Source organism: Leuciscus leuciscus, assembly GCF_965113295.1.
Source record: "Leuciscus leuciscus genome assembly, chromosome: 9".
Taxonomy (NCBI): domain Eukaryota; kingdom Metazoa; phylum Chordata; class Actinopteri; order Cypriniformes; family Leuciscidae; genus Leuciscus; species Leuciscus leuciscus.
This window is the reverse complement of record NC_138733.1, coordinates 39,560,185-39,580,091: the sequence shown is the minus strand read 5'-3', so window position 1 is coordinate 39,580,091 and position 19,907 is coordinate 39,560,185. Positions and strand designations below refer to the sequence as shown.

Here is a 19,907-nt window from a genome sequence, read left to right as displayed (position 1 = left end):
TCTTAAACAGTACAGAGCCTCCGGACTCAAAAACAAGAAGCAGCAGCAGATGAAAGCATTGCTTAAGCTAACAAGATAATCAAATATTAAACCGCATATAAATCAAAACTGCCTAATGTTACCGAGTGAAATGTCGACCCATGAAGAGGTTTGGGTGTGTTGGTGGACTCGATCTACTCCATCTGATCCGGACGAAGCCTTTGACTAAAAGTGGAGTTTAACTGCTGTGTTCGATTGTTTTGTACCATAAGGTACAGTAATAGAGATGTGTGATGTTGCTAAGACCAAGTCCTAATAAGAAACATTGATTTTCAACATGAAAAAAAAAAATCATTCTGGGTGGTTCTTGCGTTACAAATTTTTTTTTTTTTTTTAAATGCATACATTCCAAAAAATATATGTAAAGAAAGTATCAAATTTTACATCACATCATTATAAAACATTTCTCAAGTGAGAAAAAAAAAAAGCTCACACTGAATACAAACCAAATCTGTGCTTAACTTAATTACAATTTATTACATTTGACATTTTTGTGTACTTATTTTATTAATTGTCGTTCAATTAATTTATTCATTGGAATATTATTACTGGAACAAATATTGTGTATTTAATTATTATATTCTACATTTCAAGGGCTTGTCACGCTGTTGAATGCTGGCAATGTCAATTTTATTCATTTAATATTAGTAGTTTAAAAGAGAAGAACACTCATGTGTGAAAGAAGAGAGACTGACGTGGAAGTGATGCTAGAAACTCACGTTGAAATGCGATCGACTAGTTGATAAACACTGACGGAGTTGACAGGCAGACCGTCTAATTCTGATCAATGGCTGTATAAAAATAACAATGATCCCTGGGAAAAGTGAGCTTTCCTGTGCCAGTCCTCAGGAATCATGAGGCAGTTTTTCTGTCATCACTTCAGCACTGGGTGATGATGTCATCAGAAGAGAGCAGTGATGTCATGTTCAGGGCGGAGCACCAACAGGAATCCCGAATATGTGGTTGAGCGACAGTTCGGATCACAATGGATCTTTGTTTGAAATTTTATAATGCTTCAAGTTCCTCATGCGATCTAGACAAAGATAAACGTGCTTCATTATTTCTCTTTTTATTTGGAACTTGACGGCCGTAAACCAGACGATCAGATTCTTCTCATCAAATGAGCGAGAGTCACATCAGCGCAAACTGTGAGAACAGAGCGTGTCTTGTCATGTTTGTGTTGCTGCTCTCTTTAACAGTATTAGACGTGTCTCGCATATTGGGGGTGTCCTGTGCGAATCGTTTTGCATGCCAGTGCTTTCTTTGTGCTTACTAAGCCCTTCCCAGAATGCAGTGCTCCGCTGCTCAGTCTGCAGAGAGAATGAACTGCCCTCACAGTAAATGATCCCACAGAAGACCCAACACTCTTCAGCGGACAAGAAAAGCATTTGACTGAGGCTGAAACGAACTCTTCTGAAGCAAGCAGAGACTGTGAGGAGCAGTCATTATTACAATCATCATAAACACAGAATAACACAGTGTTTATCAGCGTAACACAGCAGCGGATGTGACGCATCACAAGCTTATTATCCAGTGTCTGTTTCTGCATCTGCACAGAAACACAACTACAGGTCACTGCTAGGGCTGGGCGATATACAGTACAGGCCAAAAGTTTGGACACATTACTATTTTTAATGTTTTTCTTCTGCTCATCAAACCTGCATTTATTTAATCAAAAAAAACAATTTTAAATAATTGGTTTTCAATTTATTATACTTTAAATTATCATTTATTTCTGTGATGCAAAGCTGAATTTTCAGGATCATTACTGCAGTCTAACACATGATCCTTTAGAAATCATTCTAATATTCTGATTTATTATGAGTGTTGGACACAGTTCTGCTGCCTAATATATTTGATGAATAAAAGGTTAAAAAGAACTGCATTTATAAAAAAAAATATATATATATATATATATATATATATATATATATATATATATATATATTTTTTTTTTTCTAATAATATAAATCTTCTTTACTATCACTTTTTATCAATTTAACACATCCTTGCTGAATAAAAGTATTGATTTATTTAAAAAAAAGAAAGAAAAAAAATTACTGACCTCAAATGACTGACCAGTAGTGTATATTGCTGTTACAAAAGATTTCTATTTTTAAAACATTTGCTTCTTTTTTTTTTTTTTTTGCTTCTTTTTTTTTTACTTTTTATTCATCAAAATATCCTACAAAAGTATCACAGGTTATGAAAAAATATTAAGCAGCAGAACTGTTTCCAACTTTTATATTATTATTTTAAATTGTAATAATATATCACAATATTACTGTTTTTTTGTGTATTTTTGATCAAATAAATGCAGGCTTGATGAGCAGAAGAAACTTCTTTCAAAAACATAAAAAATAGTAATGTGTCCAAACTTTTGGCCTGTACTGTATATCGCGATAGACACATAATCAATATCAATAAAAAAATGTGTTCGGTCATGTAACAGTATGGTTGCGCCATATCGTTGTCTCGTGTTGTTGGATTCTTCAGTAACAGAGCCGGCGTGGAGGGATACGTGGAAAACGATTGTTGATTAAACAGGGAAAGTCGGCGCGCCGGTACGGCAGTTTTGGGGATTTTATAAGTCTGACCGTAGTCAGACCAGTGTCGTCTGCAAATCATGCAAGACCGTCGTCGGTTTCTCTATGTTTATATTTAACACTATTTTATTACACTTCATTAAGCATTTCTTACGTATTCTTTAATTTTGCACCTTAAATGTTAAGAGATAATTGTTAAGTGTTCATTGTGATTTTAGACTTATGTTTACATTTGAATTATTTGAGTGTTTTCCATGGTTGTGTCGACATTTCTGCCTTTATAACTGAGGGGATTATAATCAGAGGAAGGTTAAGTTTAAAATATATATATTTTTAAATGTAATATATATTTCTCTCCTGGTCCTTATTTTAAATAGGTCATAACGAATATCAATAATTATCGATATCGACCGATATGAAACACTTATATCGTGATCCAGTTTTCAGCCATACCGCCCAGCCCTACTCACTGCTCTGATGAAAATCAAGACCGCGTCACAACTCTTGCAATACGGTTCAGGCAGCCGTCTCCGTTATCATTCTTGTCATGTAAAAATGGTGTCAATGACATGTAACAATTATATAAACATACTCATTCACAAACACTCATGAAAGGGATAGCTCACCCTAAAATGAACATCCAGTCATCGTTTGCTGTTCTAATGCAATACTCTTTTTTTTTTTACAGAACACAAAAGGAGAATAAAACAAAAACGTCCCGAATATCGACCGACATCAAGCTTTTAGACGCACAAGCATCACAGAATGATCCCATGCGACACATGTCGTATATTCCAAGTGTTCTGGGGGAAAACGATATAACAAATCGAGATATAATGGAGTTATCTAACGAAGATCCTGACCTTGGCCATCGGTCTTCTGTGCTCGACCTTCTCTCCCACTCGTCAGAAACAGCACGTGTGTTGTGAGAAATCAAGAAATGGACTTGAGACACAGTGCATGCATCTTCTTCTCTGAGGTGAATATATCCCAGGTGTTTGTTCTCGAGTTCACCGCTGCTAACTTTCATTCTGACTGTCATAGTCCGGAGAAAGAGCACGAATACTTTTTGGGGGATTTCTAGGCGTTGTATTTCATGCCACATTTATTTTAATCTTGAGACCAACGGCCAAGGTCAGGATTTCTGTTAAATAACACATTATATTTTGGTTTATTTGGACTAAACCCGATCATTTACCCATTGAACACTTGGAATATACGACACGTGTCGCATGGGATCATTCTGCAAAAAAACATTTGCGTCTTTTTTTTAAAGGGGATGTCTAATGCTATTTCATGCATTCTGCCTTATTTACACTGGTAAAGACTGCTAAACATGGCCAACATTTAAAAAAAATTAGTTGGATGTATGATGAGTATTTCTGTGCCAAATACACTCCTTCAGGATTCGTAAAAGTTTTGGATATTATTATTTTTTCGAGTATGGCCCTGTATGACGTCATAAAGGGTAAGATTTCTTGTATGGCACAAGAGCGAACACACACACACACACACATCATCATCATCCAGAGCGAGAGCAAGAGCAACACCCATCAACGAGCCTCATTCGGGTCACGGGCAGCGTTGGCACGGCTGTCATTTTGTTTTTACACCATGAAATCAGAGTGTTTTTGGTTGTGAGGGAAAGATAACATTGTTCAACTTCCCAAAGAAGCCAGCGTTAGGGGAACAGTGGATGCAGGTAGTTTCTCCAGGGCAGCAACAGAGTTATACAAGTGTGTTTGTTTGTTCCCGGCATTTCGGTGACGAATGTTTGATAAACAAGGTCCAGTTCGACACTGGATCTGCAGATCGTTTAAAACTGAAAGATGGAGCGATCCAAGCGATAAAAGATCCCGGTCATGAGTCGGAATCTCAGGCGTTTTTTTGTTTTGTTGGCAATCGGTGCATAAGTGTATTTAATGTGAACAACGTGAATCAAACGTAATCCAGGAATAATGCGATGATGTATTGTGTGTGACTCTTTAGCTCCGCCCACAGGAGCTCGACTGTTTTCAGAAAGAACCGGTACAGCGTATCTGTCTTTTATAAATCTGATCAAACTAAAGACTCTTCGGAGATATGAAGGATGCAATACTACTCTATGGGTACTCAAGATGAACAAGAGATTGGCAGAAACTGTGTGTGTTAGGTCGCTATTCACTGCTATCATATGGACGAGCGGGAGCGGGACATTTCTTTTCAATTCTCCTTTTGTGGTGTGAAAAATAAAGAGGTTCTGCATTAGACCAACAGCAGGGTGAGTCAATGACAAAGATAGACAGGACATCTGCATATTCATCATTCACACAGTGAGCCGTTCACTTACAGCAGCAGCACACGTGTGTGTGTGTGTGTGTGTGTGTGTGTGTGTGTGTGTGTGTGTGTGTGTGTGTGTGTGTGTGTGTGTGTGTGTGAGATCACAGCAAACGCTGTACGCTTTACACACTCAAGAACGAGCTGTAGGAGTTGTGTTGTGGCTCACTGAGATCAGCTGAGGAGATGTTGACCAGGACACATCAGCTCATTAACATTCACACTACACATGATGAATGTGCTTCGACTCAACAGATGTGTGTGTAACCATGACTCGTTCAATACCAGTTCTACACCCGTTCTACACACTCCTGCTAACACTGCAGCTTCTTGAGATGTAAAAGATCAAACCAAGGAAAATCTTTTCCCACCTTCAATGCAAGATTAAGTGACAAATAAATAGAGTAATTTAAGGAAAGAAGACAGATTTAAAGTAACCTGTGCTCACAGCTCAACTAACACGTGATTTTACTTGAATTTGTTTGTTTAGATCTCATAAAGCTGCACTTTAACAGGACATTTACACCCACTATATAGAGACAATTTGAACACTACGTTGTAAAACATTTGTAATGTTCTTGCTACTATATAAATATTGTCTATAGCTACTTAATGGCATCACATTCTAACATCAGCAAAATAATGTAATTTATTTATTTTTTTGCAAGTACACTGAAAAAAAAAAAGTGGCTGCCTTAAATTTTTAAGTACAATCAACTTGGATTTAAGCCATATCAACTTAAATGACATCAAACTGACTTAAATGAGTTGAATCTTGTAAAACTTATAAATAAGTTGAAAATTGCTTAAATTAATTTGATGAGTTAAAGCAATGTAAAAACATATGTTGTCATAACTTATTGATCATATAATTTTTCACAATGTAAGTTTGTTGTTCAAACTTCAAAATTGTTCAAACTACAAAATTACTGTAAAATGTCTGGTAAAAGTGCACAAGTTCCTCCGTGATATCGCATATATGATTATATTCCTCTACTCTACATATTGCAGTATTCTAGCGGTTTAACAGGACTTTACACACAGAAATGATGTGCTTGTTGCGGGTAACGTTTCCTAACCGCCAGCAGTCGCCCCTGTTGTGTCTGTCAGTCTGCGCATGCGTCTGCTCTCCTGCTCACACTGAAGACGGTTCTTACATGCACACACACTACACAGCACAGCACAATTAAATCCAGTCGAACATAACCATGCTGCTTTGCTTTATTAGCTTGAAAGATGCGGCTTAAAAGCTTTTTTTCTTTTTTGGCAAGACAAAAACATCATTATTGCGACACTGGGAGATCAAATCAGTCCTGTAGCAAATAATATAATGTCAGTAAGTAGTCACACTGATCAGTTTTTATGAATTATTGCCTATAATATGAAATATTGATCAGCTTAACCTCCTCGGCTTATGTCAGAATTGCAGTGTCAGGCCAGTACAGTACGGCACAAAACTCTCTGATGTGGTCCAGATGTGGGAATATGGGTCAGCATAATGTGAACACTGACTTGCTGACCAGTCCTACTAATCTGCACGACTAGCTGACTAGTAAAAATGAGTAGTCGAGAAAGAAAAAGTTGCCCATCGGATGAGAAAAGACACTGCTGCTGATGGGCTCATCAAACTAGTTAATTAAATAACTGAAGTACTGTATCGAAAACACAATTCAAGAGACGCGATCATCCTACACAATCACAACTGAAACTTTGGGGGGAAAAACCAGAAGTGAAACTACAGGCGACACACACCCTTTCCTAACTGATCATCAGCTGCACGAACCACGAGAAAAATGACTTCCAACGAAAAGATTCACCTACAATAAACGAAGCGTTTTGTTGACACAATCCCACACAATCCGAATTCCCACCAGCACCAATAATGTGAATGCAGAAACAGAGCAGTGCGAGAGTCCAAACCCTGACTAAACCGAGAGAGCTGGTGTGAAGGACACGGTCCAGACTTACTTTCTGCCTTTCACGCGCCGGTAGCGCTGGTTCCTGCAGGAGATCATCATCTGTCCTCGCAGCGCTCGCACAGTCTGACGGGCTTCAGGAGGATCGCTCATGTCTGAACACAGAAGCGCTCGTCTCTGGTGAGGTCTGCTCATTTCCTGTGCTGTGATGCACACACTCGCGCACACACACACTCCTCGGGAGACGCTGTGACCCCATGACACCAGCTCTCGATCGGCAACACTTCCTGTCTTCCTACAGCACTCACTACAAGCGCCTAACGCCAACCATGGCTTTTGTTTTGGACGGTGTACCACTGTGATTAGGGTTGTCAAACATACTGGTAGTACCAGTACCAGTACCAGTACCAGTACCAGTGCCAGTGCCAGTACCAGTGCCAGTACCAGTACCAGTGCCAGTACCAGTACCAGTGCCAGTAGGTTGTAGGGCTGTAACAATGTATCGTGTCACAATATATCGCAATACAAAAATGCAACAATATGTATTGTGTATAGTTCACCCAATTATTTTTTTTTTTGAGTTTTAGTGTCATTACATTACTGTATATATAATGTTGAATATAATGTATAATAATGCAATGGGGGAATATTTTGGGGTCCTGATAATGTCAAATGTCTTATGTTACCAGTAAAAAGTGATAAGTTGACTGTGAGGAAACCCGTTGCCTTAAAATTAAGTAAATAAATGTCATTCGTAATTGAAAAATTTAAGTTATGTGGAATTGTCATGTTCACACAACTTAAAACTATTAAGTAAATGAATTTCGTGGGTATTGAAAAAGTTAAGTTGTGTAAACTTGACAATTCCACATAACTTAATTTTTTTAATTATGCATGACGTTTATTTACTTAATAATTTTAAGGCATCGGGTTTCCTCACTTTTTTTAAGTTAAGTCAACTGATCACTTTTTACAACGTACCAGTAAAAAGTGGCCTACATTATACATATTATAAATATATAGTGAAATCATATTTGTCTAAAATAATTCAGCATTTTCAGCTTCAGAATCATGAATATTTGTATTCTGTTGTCACTATTGTCCTGTGCATTGGGTTTCCAGCACCAAGTCCAAGCCGATTCATTTACACACACAATGTAATACCAAATTTAGCATTTTAATCAACAGTACATTTTTTCTGTTAATCTTTTACCATATGTCTCGGGGTATCGCAATAATATTGTATAGTGAGTACAGTGTCGTGATATGTATCGAATCGTGGCATGAGGGTATCGTTACACACCTAGTCGGTACTAAAAAAAGTTGACGGTACCAGGATTTCTGCAGTAGCGGTAGGTCTGTATTACAGTTCTATATGACAAATTATTTCAGTTCAGTCAAAGATCTTTACAGCCTACCTTAGCAAAATAACCTAAAACAACAAAGACACTGACCAAGCAAATAAATATAACAAAAGTTAGAATAAAAACAGGAAAAAAAAGTATGTTCTCCGTATGAATTACATGTCATTATCTATGCCATTATAATGGAATCTAACTTAAAGGGTTAGTTCACCCAAAAATGAAAATTCTGTCAGTAATTACTCTCCCTCATGTTGTTCCAACCCCGTAAGACCTTCGTTCATCTTCGGAACTCAAATTAAGATATTTTTGATTAAATCTGAGAGCTGGATCACTTCTCCATAGGCTTCTAAGACACTATAACTTGCTGGCCCAGAAAATGCATTAAAGACATCGTTAATATAGTCCAAGTGACTCCAGTGGCTCAATCTTAAGTTTATAAAGCAACGAGAATACTTTTTGTGCGAAAAAAACAAACAAAAATAACAATTTATTTCCTTCTCTCTGAGCCTCGAGTTTTTTCACGTAGTGCCAGCAAGTTATAGTGTCTTTAGAAGCCTATGGAGGAGTGATCCAGCTCTCAGATTTAATCAAAAATATCTTAATTTGAGTTCCGAAGATGAACGAAGGTCTTACGGGGTTGGAACAACATGAGGGTGAGTAATTACTGACAGAATTTTCATTTTTGGGTGAACTAACCCTTTAAGACACTCATTTAATATGTTTATGGGGTAAAGGATCAAAAATATCTATACAATAAAAAAAAAAAAAAAGGAAGTAAATACAGCATATTTATATTTATGAAAAGGATTCAAACATATTGTACGCTCCTTTAGCTGTACATAGCTATACCTGATACCACTGCCACAGAACTATATTTAATACATGTTGGAGTCATTTTGTCTATTCTGTCAAATTCGTCTTACCTTCTTCTGCGATGCCAGAACGACATCAGATTATTTTAAGGGGATAAATCGAGCAGACGTTGAAATCCAATCTGACCATCAACCGAAACGTGTCGAAGTGACATTGAAGCGGCGTGTGTAGTTCCTCAGACTGGTTTCAGGTCAGCTGATCTGGCCTGCGCTGAGCTGTACTCAAAGCACCTGCCTGTCATTCCCTCCAGTACTTCCCCAGCGATGACAGAAGCACTGGACACACACGTCCTCATTTTCTATAGCATCAAGAATCGGTTCAGTTCTCAAAGTCAAGGCACGGATGATTTGAAATTGCAGTGGCAGATTTGAGAAGTTGCAAATCATGCCTAATTGTGGTTGTACTGCGAACGTGAATGAAAGAATAAGAGCAAATATATATATTACAAGTTTGTGTCTGTCATTGTATTTCAAATTCAGAAACCAGGTTTGTGACATTCAACTTCACATTTTTACTGTACAGGTTTTCACACTGGAGCTGTGAGTGTAAATTTTAGCGTACAAGTACAAATATTGATTTAAGTTCTCAAATTCACATCTACATGTTCTCGAGTCTCTTTCACCTTCATAGTTATGAGCAGGTTCCTAGTAGTCGTAAAAGTAAAAAAGCTCTGAACTCATGAGTAATCGGTTAAAATCAATCTAAGGACTCGTTCGATCTGTGGCAGTCATTCTTGACTTCCATCATCATCATCATCATCATCATCATCAAACTACAATGGCTTTAGGTCTTCAATCCTGCCGGTTTATTTTCAGCGCTGAGGTTAAACCTCCTGTGATGCTGTGAATGAATGGGTCGCAGCAGATGTGTGTGCCGACTCGAGCACCTGCCGAAGGTTGTTTTGGATGTGCGGCACAATTTCCTTTTGAATTCATATTGCTGAGTCACTGCACTCATCCTACCATAAAACGAACTTCATGATTGATGCTCCAAGAGGAGCAGGGTCTCTGTGCGCACTGATATTCCCATGCCGCTTTCCCAGCGGTGCGGAGATGGAAACTCCATTCATTTAACATGCTGCTTTTAACTATGGCAATTACCACAGAGCAGCGTTACAAGGGGTTTGGGCTGAAACCCTTTCGGGAATGAAAACAAGGCAACGGTGGCAGGGTAAAAACTCCCTGAAAGTAAGAAAGAAACCTCAGGAGGAAGCAGTGCTCAGAGGGGAAAGTTACTGTCCTGTGTTCATTATGTCACCGGAAAATAACTGCAAGTATTCTAGATGTAATGCGTTTCGCAACACATGTGGAGATGATTTTAGATTATTGTTGGCTAAAATTAGCAAGGGTGAGTAGCACTAGCACACCAGTGGGGATATTTTGGGGATATTTAATTTAATTTAATTTTATCAATCCATAAATTCCTCTTGAAACAAACTTTGTTGTATTATTTTAATTTAATACTGTGAAGCTGCTTTGATACAATCTGTATTGTGAAAAGCTCTATACAAATAAACTTGACTTGACACCATTATTGTTCAATTCATTCTGGGTAAGACCTTTGGGGGGAAAATGACAATAGAGTCGTCCTAATAAAGACAGCTGAAAGATTGCATCGGTGTTGGCAAAGACAAACATCACTATTTCCAATGCTCATATTAGGGTTAGTGATTTGAATAAACCTTCAATCCCAAAATGTAAAATGTTAGAAGTCTAACTTTAGCGAGAAAGATAAGACTGGTGGATTAGCAGAAGGCAAAACTGGTGAAAACCCCCACGGGTAGCAGAGCCATATCTACCACAGATTTACTAGACCACAGTCTAGTAAAGTCACCCTTGTAACTACCCTTAATGCATTTAATATAATGTTCATCTAATGTCATTAGAGCTCAGTAAAGCGGCCTGTTGTTTGGGTGATGACAATCTGCCACTACAGTAAACCCATTGTAAGGCCAGTGCTGTGTGCGCTTTATTAAACTCTGTTGTGAATTCCTACTTTTTTTTTTTTTTTTTTCGCTAACTCTGACTATTTTCTCATGTGATTCTGGCCCCTGCTGAGAGTTCGGGAACAGAAAACTCTGCATCAGAGCCATTTTCCCATGAAATTAATGCCCTATTTACGTCTTCCAATGAAAACTGTGCTTTCCCACCCAAGAGACAACAAGCATCCTCCCAAATAAACCACGTCACAAAGACGTTTTCCACAAGTGTTGTTTGCTCACTGTCACTCGAGTCTGTTCACGAGGCAGTGGCCGATGAACTCTCACACACGTTACACTGCTTTACTCCGCAGGTTTCTTTCAATCCCTTCCATGACCTAAAATCTCGCCAGAACTGTATCTCAGTGCAGTTTTAAAAGAGAACTAGACTGATATTTAAATTGAGGAAAAAAAAGAAAAAAAGAACTAAACCCATATTTGCATTTCCTGTCCGGGAGCTTTAATAAACCCGGTCAGGTTTGGCTCAGGTGTAAGCTGCTTGTGTCACAGATGGGAACAAACTGAGCTCTTTAATCAGTCTTCGCTGCTCTCCACTCACGGCAGATCTCAAAGCCCCGTCTCCAAACATCCACAGCCCTCTCTTTCCCTCTGACCCAGATGTCCTTGCCAAACGTCCTTCATCTCCGCAGCTCAGCCCTACCACTGAGACGGGTTTACAATCTTGCCAATTTCCAGATCCAATGGAAATGCTTTTGCAGACTTAGCAGAATAAAGGATATGCCCATGAAAACACTCCAGTGGGCGACTGTGGGGGCTTTTGCACCGGAGGAACCTTTTCATAGTTCCTACTTCTGTCAGGACCACTACCATCAAATACGATTGACAATTAGCATACGGTTTGGATTGGCGGTATGGTTCTGTTCTGGGCGAGAACTCCCTGCGCATCCATGCAGCCTAGCATGGATAAGAGCAATAATCCCCCTTAGGGTAAACAGAACAGAACCAACATGAATATTTGCAAATATATTTAGTTCAAGATTTTAAAGTACAACATAATTCGAGAATTTATTCTGATTCAAGGGGAATCAGAGTGCCAAATCCTGACTGACGAGAGGAGGAGCTGGGGAGGGAGGAGGGTAATTAGCTCCTGAGAAACGTGATAGCTGCTGATCATAGTGAAGGAGCTTATATATGTATACGGTGATAGGCGTCGTATTCCTATAGGTAGATGTGGATCAGCTGAGAGTCAGCTGATGTGAGCTTGACTAACGTGACCTGCCAGAACTGACGCTACGCTTGATAACTATTGGCGGAAGTTCCCAGATTTTGGCGGGTTCACACCGCAGGAACTAGGAACGATTTTAGTTCTAGGAACTCCTTTTGGAGGAACTAATTTAGCTCCTACTTCAGAGTCGGGTCTAAACCAGCGCTATAGGAACTAACAGTGACGTTAGTGTTCGCTGATTGGCCGAACGCACGCGAAACACCAGCACCCGCCATTTGAAAAAAAAAGCTGTGTAAACACATTTTAAAGTCTATATATTTACTCCAGAAACTAACTCTGCGAACATGGAAAACAGTGATAGATGAGCCTCTTAACCTTTACGCTGAGGAGAAAATCCAAAGCAACTTTGAGGGGACTGAGCGAAACATGATTATGTATTTCTGCTCAGCAACACTGGATATCAACCACACGACATATGCTAATAACTTTTCATTACTGTTTACTTTCTATGTATAACAGTTCTATCTAATAACATATAAGACAGGACTGTGAGATAGATCGTAAACTAATGAACACGGAGAAATCGAGCACTGTGTGGCTCTGGCTAGCGTTCTCAACGCCGTCAAAATAAAGTCACAACAACAACAAGCGCGGCTCACGTCACTTCAGAGTTCCTACTGGCGGTGCGAATGCAACCAGGGAAATGTTCCTAATGCTGGGTACACACCAAAAGATTTTTTACATCTTATAAGATTTTCAAAATGTGATAGACCACAAACATGGGGACAAAAAAACCTAGATTTAAGCATTTTGCTCCTATAGTGTGTGTGGTGTGCCATGATGTGATGAAGACAGCACAACACACACCAACAGATTTTCAACCAGAGTCTCGACTGTGAACACAGGAAATCTCGCGAGACTTCAGAATAAGCATGGCGGACGATATGCAGGAAGAAATTGCGATGATAGTGTTTGGAATGATTTTCACAGAAAATTCACGTCAAAAAAACCATTGTACCCACCATTATAACCTTTTATACAGAAATTCGATTCGCGATCGGGGCGGCTTCGACGTTCTTCCGAGCAGGTTCGGACACTCTTAACACACCTCACACCAAAGGAAAATCTGATAAAATAATCTGTAGAACCATCAAGATAATCGGGACACAGCTAGGACTGTCGGAAGGGGAGAAATCGGCCCAAAATCAGCCCGATTATCTTTTGGTGTGTACCCAGCATAAGGGAACCACCCTGGTGGCTAGTTCTAAAACTACGTGGTGTGAAATCCCCTTATTATTTTGCCAAGTTCGACGGATGTGTCCCTGGATCAAAATAAGTTGTAATGGTCAGAAGACAACATTCCTGCACATAACATAACAGACAACATAACCAACTTAAAAAAAATCAGAGGGATACTGCTTTTCTAAGAATTTTGTCTTGCTTCCAGTCCAAATATGTAAAAATTCTTAAATCAAGAAGCATTTACTAGATAAGTAAAATGACAAGATATTATATCTTGTTTTCTGAAGAAGAAAAATCTAAATTAAGAGAGTTTTGCTTAAAACAAGCAAAATTATCTGCCAATGGGGTAAGAAAAATAATCTTAATTTAAATGGAAAAACTCACTTAATTTAGATTTTTTTTTTTTTTTTTTTTACATATTTGGATTGGAAACAAGACAAAAATAAGTGCTAAGTAAGAAAAGCATTTTTGCAGTGTATGATGCACCCTTAAAAGAAGATATTTTGAAGAATGTCGGTAACCAAACAGTTGATGGACCCCATTGACTTCCATAGTATTTTTTTTTCCCACTATGGAAGTCAATGGGGTCCATCAACTGTTTGGTTACGGACATTCTTCAAAATATCTCCTTTTGTGTTCAACAGAACAGAGAAACCCATACAGGTTTAGAACAACATGAGGTTGAGTAAGTGATGACACAATTTTCCTTTTTGAGTGAACTATCCGTTTAATGACATTGTTCAAACTTCCATCCTTAAAATCGGATGAATAAAAATGTTTTTTTCCGGAACCAACAAGGATTGTCCCTGGTACTGGAATTGATTGCTGTGAATGCAAACATTAGCTGACGGTCACATGATTTTGTCTTGTAAGTCATCAATAGATCTTGTGTTTGCCATTTCATCTTAAAGAAATCTCCAATCCCAACCCAAATAATGAACTCTCTCCCTAAAACCAGAGGGAAATGAGAAGTCGACAAAGACGTTTTAACCTAGGGGTTAGCGATACCACGATATTAAATCATTATAAATGATTAAAGGAGTCATGAACTGGATTGTTTTATTATTTTATAATGTTGCCTGGGGTGCCCTTATAATGTTAGTATGATTTTTACATCAAAAATTGTCAATTTATAAATAAAAGCCATTTTTCCAAGCCTGATTTCAGCCTCAGATTTGAACGCTCTGTTTTAAGGGGCGTGTCTGCTGTGAGACTGCAGTGCAAATGCCCACTGCTGTGATTGGCTGACATGCTTGCATATGAAATAGCTAGAAGTATTACATGAAGTTCATGAACTCTCTCGAAAACTTCTACTACGTTTTTACTACTACAGCTATCGAGATGAACAAATCGTGAAAAGTATAGGCCTAGTTTAAAGCATTATATTTAAATCTATTCCATCACATGAAAGGTTGCAGCATGATGAGCACTGACTGAGCAGAAGACAGACAGTCTGTTGATCGCGTGAATAAAGATCTTATCATTGCAACGCAATTTTTGTAAAATGTTTAGCACAGACACCTAAGCCAGTGGGAAGGGTTGTAGGAACCGCGTCATTAAAAAATGAATTTAACCCACTGGTCCCTGATAGCTTGGTCCGTTCTTGGGAGAGAAAAAACATTTCCATGTTGATTCTGGCAGTCAACAACAGAGCAACTCACGTGTGCACCACGTTTCTGCATCTTTCACGGTCGAGTGCGTACTTCGAATCTGATCGCGCTCGACTGAATATGAGGGGGAGAGGGGCAGGGCGGGCTTCCTGCAGCATAGGTCTGCGATGTCCATATATGGTATATCCTGCGCCGACTTGACGTCAAGTCGGCGCAGAAATGAACATCACGTATTTGAGTGCGCGTGCACGTGGGCTGGTTGACGAACCCAGGGGTAAACAAACGCTTCACTTTTAAATATCGGCTTCCCGGCCAGTGTATAATCGTTAGGCAATCATAACATACATTTTGTCTCGTGGAAAAGTGAAAATTACAGGTCATGACTCCTTTAAAATATCTCCAGGATCTGCCTTTAAAGAGAGATTATAGTATTGTGCAACAGTTCTGTCGCCGCCGTCTAAACTTCTGTGCGCACACACCTAAAGTGTAAAAGCCGGTTGTCACACAGAAGTTAAAGTTATTGCGTTTAAACAGTCAAATACATAACAGTCAGTTATACATTACGTGTGCTTTAACTGGATGTGTGTCAGTATAATGGATCCTTTAAGGTTTATGGTCTTAAAGTGACAGCAGCCTAATAAACCTGCTGCTATCTGTGTCATTAATGTTAATCAAACAAAATACAAGGACAAAAACATCACTCACTGCTCTAGACTGAATAACTACAGTAGCATCAGTGCATATTTAATACAAACAGTGAAGTTTACACAGTGTTTTATTTTACATTTGGTTATTCAATTTCTTCCATGAATGCTACCGTGTCGAATTTAAGCAATTTTAGGAATTTGTATCTTGTATTTGTCCTATTATTTGTGATTTGCATCTTTGTTCTTATTTTTAATAACAAAAAGATAAAATAATGAAATAAAATAGATTTCCACCCCTACTTTGACCAAAATGGTCTGTCATTCTTTTCTTTTTTTACCTTGTAAGGCTAGATTTTTTTTGAAATAGGGAAATTAGTTTTGCTGAGCTGCTCAGTGACTTGCAAAGTAGTCTCAAAAACCAACATGAAAAATAATCATGATTCGATTGTGGTTTGTTATCCTGCCTAAAAAAAACAAAAACCTCTCATCAAAACTGTTCACAGGAACAAAGATCTATGACCAACATTGATCCACACTGATCCAGAAATAAATCCCACATGGTGAAATAATAATGATCTTAATCAAAGCATCCAGAGTGAGGCAAATTCCTAAATACAGATTCAAAAGGATTTTTCTGAGATGCCCAATTCAAACTTCAGGTACTTTCTTTATTGATGTTTCAAAAATTGGTATTTACAGATATTTGCAAGAATGCCGTCAGAACGAAATTGAAAAGAGCAAATGAAAGTGTTCAACACAAGAGAGTAAATTCCCCTGAAATATCCTTCAATCTAAACTGGAAATTCTGGTTGACACCGTCTGCATGTCGACCACAAGAAACACCACTTATATAAAACCCAACACCTGCCCTCACGAGAGCTCAGAGCTAATCATCTCACACTGATGCAATTATTTCCTCATGATTAGAGCTGGTGATTAGCCAGCCTATAGCGATCGCTTCGTGATTCCAGCCCTATTGTGCTGTGTCATAAACTCGGCAGCTGGCACAAACAGATCCGGTGGTTCGTTCATTCACCTAAGCGGATCTAGAATGTCCTGAGGAAAACAATAAGAACTGATCCTCCATCGCTGGATTAAAGTGTGTGAGGGCAATAACAGACGTGATGGAAAATCACCGGCTCTCGATGTCACAGGGAAGATGAGGGGGCAGCTCTGTGCGGCTCAGCACTATTGGGGAAGTTCAACTTCTGCATTTGGTCAGAGCTTTGTGACAGATTACAATTTGACACCAAAAAAAACCCAGCCGTGTCCACTGTTGTCAAGGAAGTGATGACACAGTGAGGTGTTACGTAGACAGACCTTTGACTATCTGCATAAGGCCCACTTTATTACACAGGCGACGTTCACACTGTCAGTTTTTGGGATTGACAACCCCATTTACTTACAGGTGTGAGTCTCGAAATGTCCCGTTCAAGCAGCAACGTACAGTAGCGTCTCGAATACTGTCTGTATGAATGTGCAATGGCCGTCAAGCCCGTATTCTCTCACCAGTAACCATATGGACAACGACCAAAGTATCCAGTCCAGCCTCCAGTTCATCCGTCAGATCTTCATTAACCGACCGCAGCTTTTACATCTGGGTGGAGAGCGGAGTCCCAAAACACAAAACTCCCATATATCGCAAAGTTTTGATGCTCACAATCGCATGAGGTGTTTTTTCAGGGTATTCGAAAAAGGAATATTTCGCAAAACTGTAATGGAAACAGTTTTTTTGCATGTACAGTCACCTGACGTACGTAACAGTCGATCACTCTTTAAAGAAGACGTGGTGTGTTTGGACAGAAGACGAGACTGAGTTCTTCATTAAACTCATAAAAGAGTTTTTATTACATTATACAGGAGTTATAATATTACAGGAATACTGGATTGTAAACCACAAAGAAATGCCACAATTGATCAAGAGCTTGAAGCAGAAACTCCTCATCTGTGCCGCTCTCAGTAGAAGTGTCTGTCCTTGCCATTAATGCTGGGATACACACTCCATTAAAAATAATGTCTAGTGCGGCGGTCGAGATATACGTAAACCTTCCAACATCCGTCGCCATGATTTTTGGAATGAGGAAAAAAATATATGTTTCAGTCGCATAACATCGGTTAATAGAAACGCCTTCATTTCGCACTAGTTTTTTATCGAAATTTAGAAAATATCGCTAAAGTTTTGCAAATCTGTAATGGAAACGCAGCCAGTGACCGGATCATTTCTCCGTCGCTGTAAGTTAGCTCAGAATGTCTGATTTCAAAAGTGCTAAATACCAATTATTTTATGCACATAATACAACACAATTAACTGTCATTGTAACTTCAAGTGTCTTTCGCAAACCTCACCAAGTCCAGAGACTTTTCCTCACAAGTGTTCATCGTACAAACAACTTTCCTGACAAACTTCTGGAAACCTATGCACACCGACTCACAGAGTTATCAGATTACTCAGATTATCATCAGTCTTCTATATGACCACCAAGAATAAAACACATAGTTTTAACAGACTGGATCAGCAGCCAGCCAACAATTTGATTTCAGCACTTCAATGAGTGTTTCCCCAAGAGCCTTTGAGCTAGCGACTGTGTAAACATGAGTGTGTTGTGTTTTTTGCAATATGTAAGTTTTGGGTTTCAACAAGCCTCATGAAGCATTACAGTCTGTGATCGACACACAAACACAGCAGACCTTTGTAGAGTCTATTCGGTCTCTCAGCAGTGCAGTGACCAGCGTCAAATACAGCAAACAAGTGTGAGAGGGTAAAATAAAGCCACTTGGTCTGAAGTGGTGTTGGCAAAGTCAGTTCTGTTGCTCATACTTAAGCCTTAGGGATTTAAACAACCCTAACCAAGGTATAGCTTTGGTGTGTTTGCAGCGTTTGAGCTCCGGACTGATTCCTCAGATCATGGATAGCGGAAGTGACATACTAAACATTAAATAATAACCAAAGTATTGGGATAAAAGTTTATAGTCTGGATATAGACTCTGATGTTGTGGCAGACGTGATCAAAATAAGTAACTGATCTTTGAATCTTATGTTACGCTTCAAATAAAGATTGTATACGTTACATTATGCCGGTAGGTGGCGACCAGTGACTGTAAAAATGCATCTGATGCATCACTGAATTATTCATCATTCAAGAGATTATTTCAAAAACTCTGGACGAAACAAGTGACCATTATTCATTAATGTATTCATTTCAAACTATTTTTTACATAATGAATTAATTTAAATTAATAAATATTTTTTTAATAGACTCATTTATAACATTTTAGACATTTATAACATAGACTCATGTTTAACATTAAATAGAACATTTTGTCAGAACCTCAAGGAAATCACTAAAATACTTTGTTTGGTTTGTCTAATGTTTTGTTTTCAGAAATCGAGGGAAACTGTGATCTCTATTCTTAAAAAAAATAATTATCCAGACTCATAAATTTAAAGAATATAGAATATCTGGAATCGAACTAATACTATTAGTACCGTATTAAAATGTAAAGTCAAGACACGGATTTAAAATGTACAATCTTACAGAGTAGGATGAAGTCTTTATGTACATTAACAAGGATTTGGTACAATTATAATTCATTATACTGGAGGATCCTGAAATGTTTTCCTGGTTTGATGTGCAGTATGCTACATTTAATAAGAGCCGAATATTTACATTTTTCCCCCAAAAATCAGGTTTTTGCACATTACTGTTGTTAATAAAAGTTTTATCTGCATCTCAATTCAGACTCGGTGATTTACGGTCAAATTTCCAATAAACAGACATGCAATATTATTTGTAACTGCACTTGTTAATGCAAAACAATAGTAATTAATGATTATACATATTCACACACACACACACACACTAGTCCATATCGTCATTACATTAAATGTGCAGCCCTATGTCTGATTTATTCATCCAAAATTTGCTAAATTTCGTGAAATATTGTGAAATTATACAATAAACTCATATTCATGTTTTTGAACCCTACATTTCCACTTGCTGGACCAGAGAACAGGTGAAGAAATCCCACAGACACACACTGAAGGAGGAACCCGAGTCACATCTACAGCAGAGACGCGAGGAGGAACTCTTTTAATCAGGTCAGTAAGCAGCAACCCTTACAATCGCCCCGAACTTCACCCCGCCTCTGCTCACTCAAGTCCTTTTGTTCACACACTAACACCTAGATCA

General features: G+C 38.5%; 1 protein-coding gene and 1 long non-coding RNA gene across 4 annotated transcripts in view; one reads left to right on the top strand and one right to left on the bottom strand.

The window, feature by feature from the left end:
• limk1a (LIM domain kinase 1a) overlaps positions 1-19,907 on the bottom strand; it is a 75,979-nt gene that overhangs the window by 45,712 nt on the left and 10,360 nt on the right. Inside the window, exon 1 of one of the 3 annotated variants that reach the window (XM_082181122.1) lies at positions 9,105-9,402. The exons of 1 other annotated variant lie outside the window; for it this stretch is intronic. In XM_082181122.1, coding sequence (XP_082037248.1) covers positions 9,105-9,130 — 26 coding nt within the window. In that variant the 5' untranslated portion in view covers positions 9,131-9,402. Of the gene's footprint in view, positions 1-6,869; positions 7,194-9,104; positions 9,403-19,907 lie in introns of those variants that run through there. One more of the 3 variants, XM_082181121.1, reaches the window with a different exon arrangement.
• On the top strand, positions 5,615-6,467 carry LOC309507054. The gene is made up of 2 exons (XR_014209012.1): positions 5,615-5,788; positions 5,860-6,467. It is a non-coding gene; the product is annotated as an uncharacterized lncRNA (long non-coding RNA).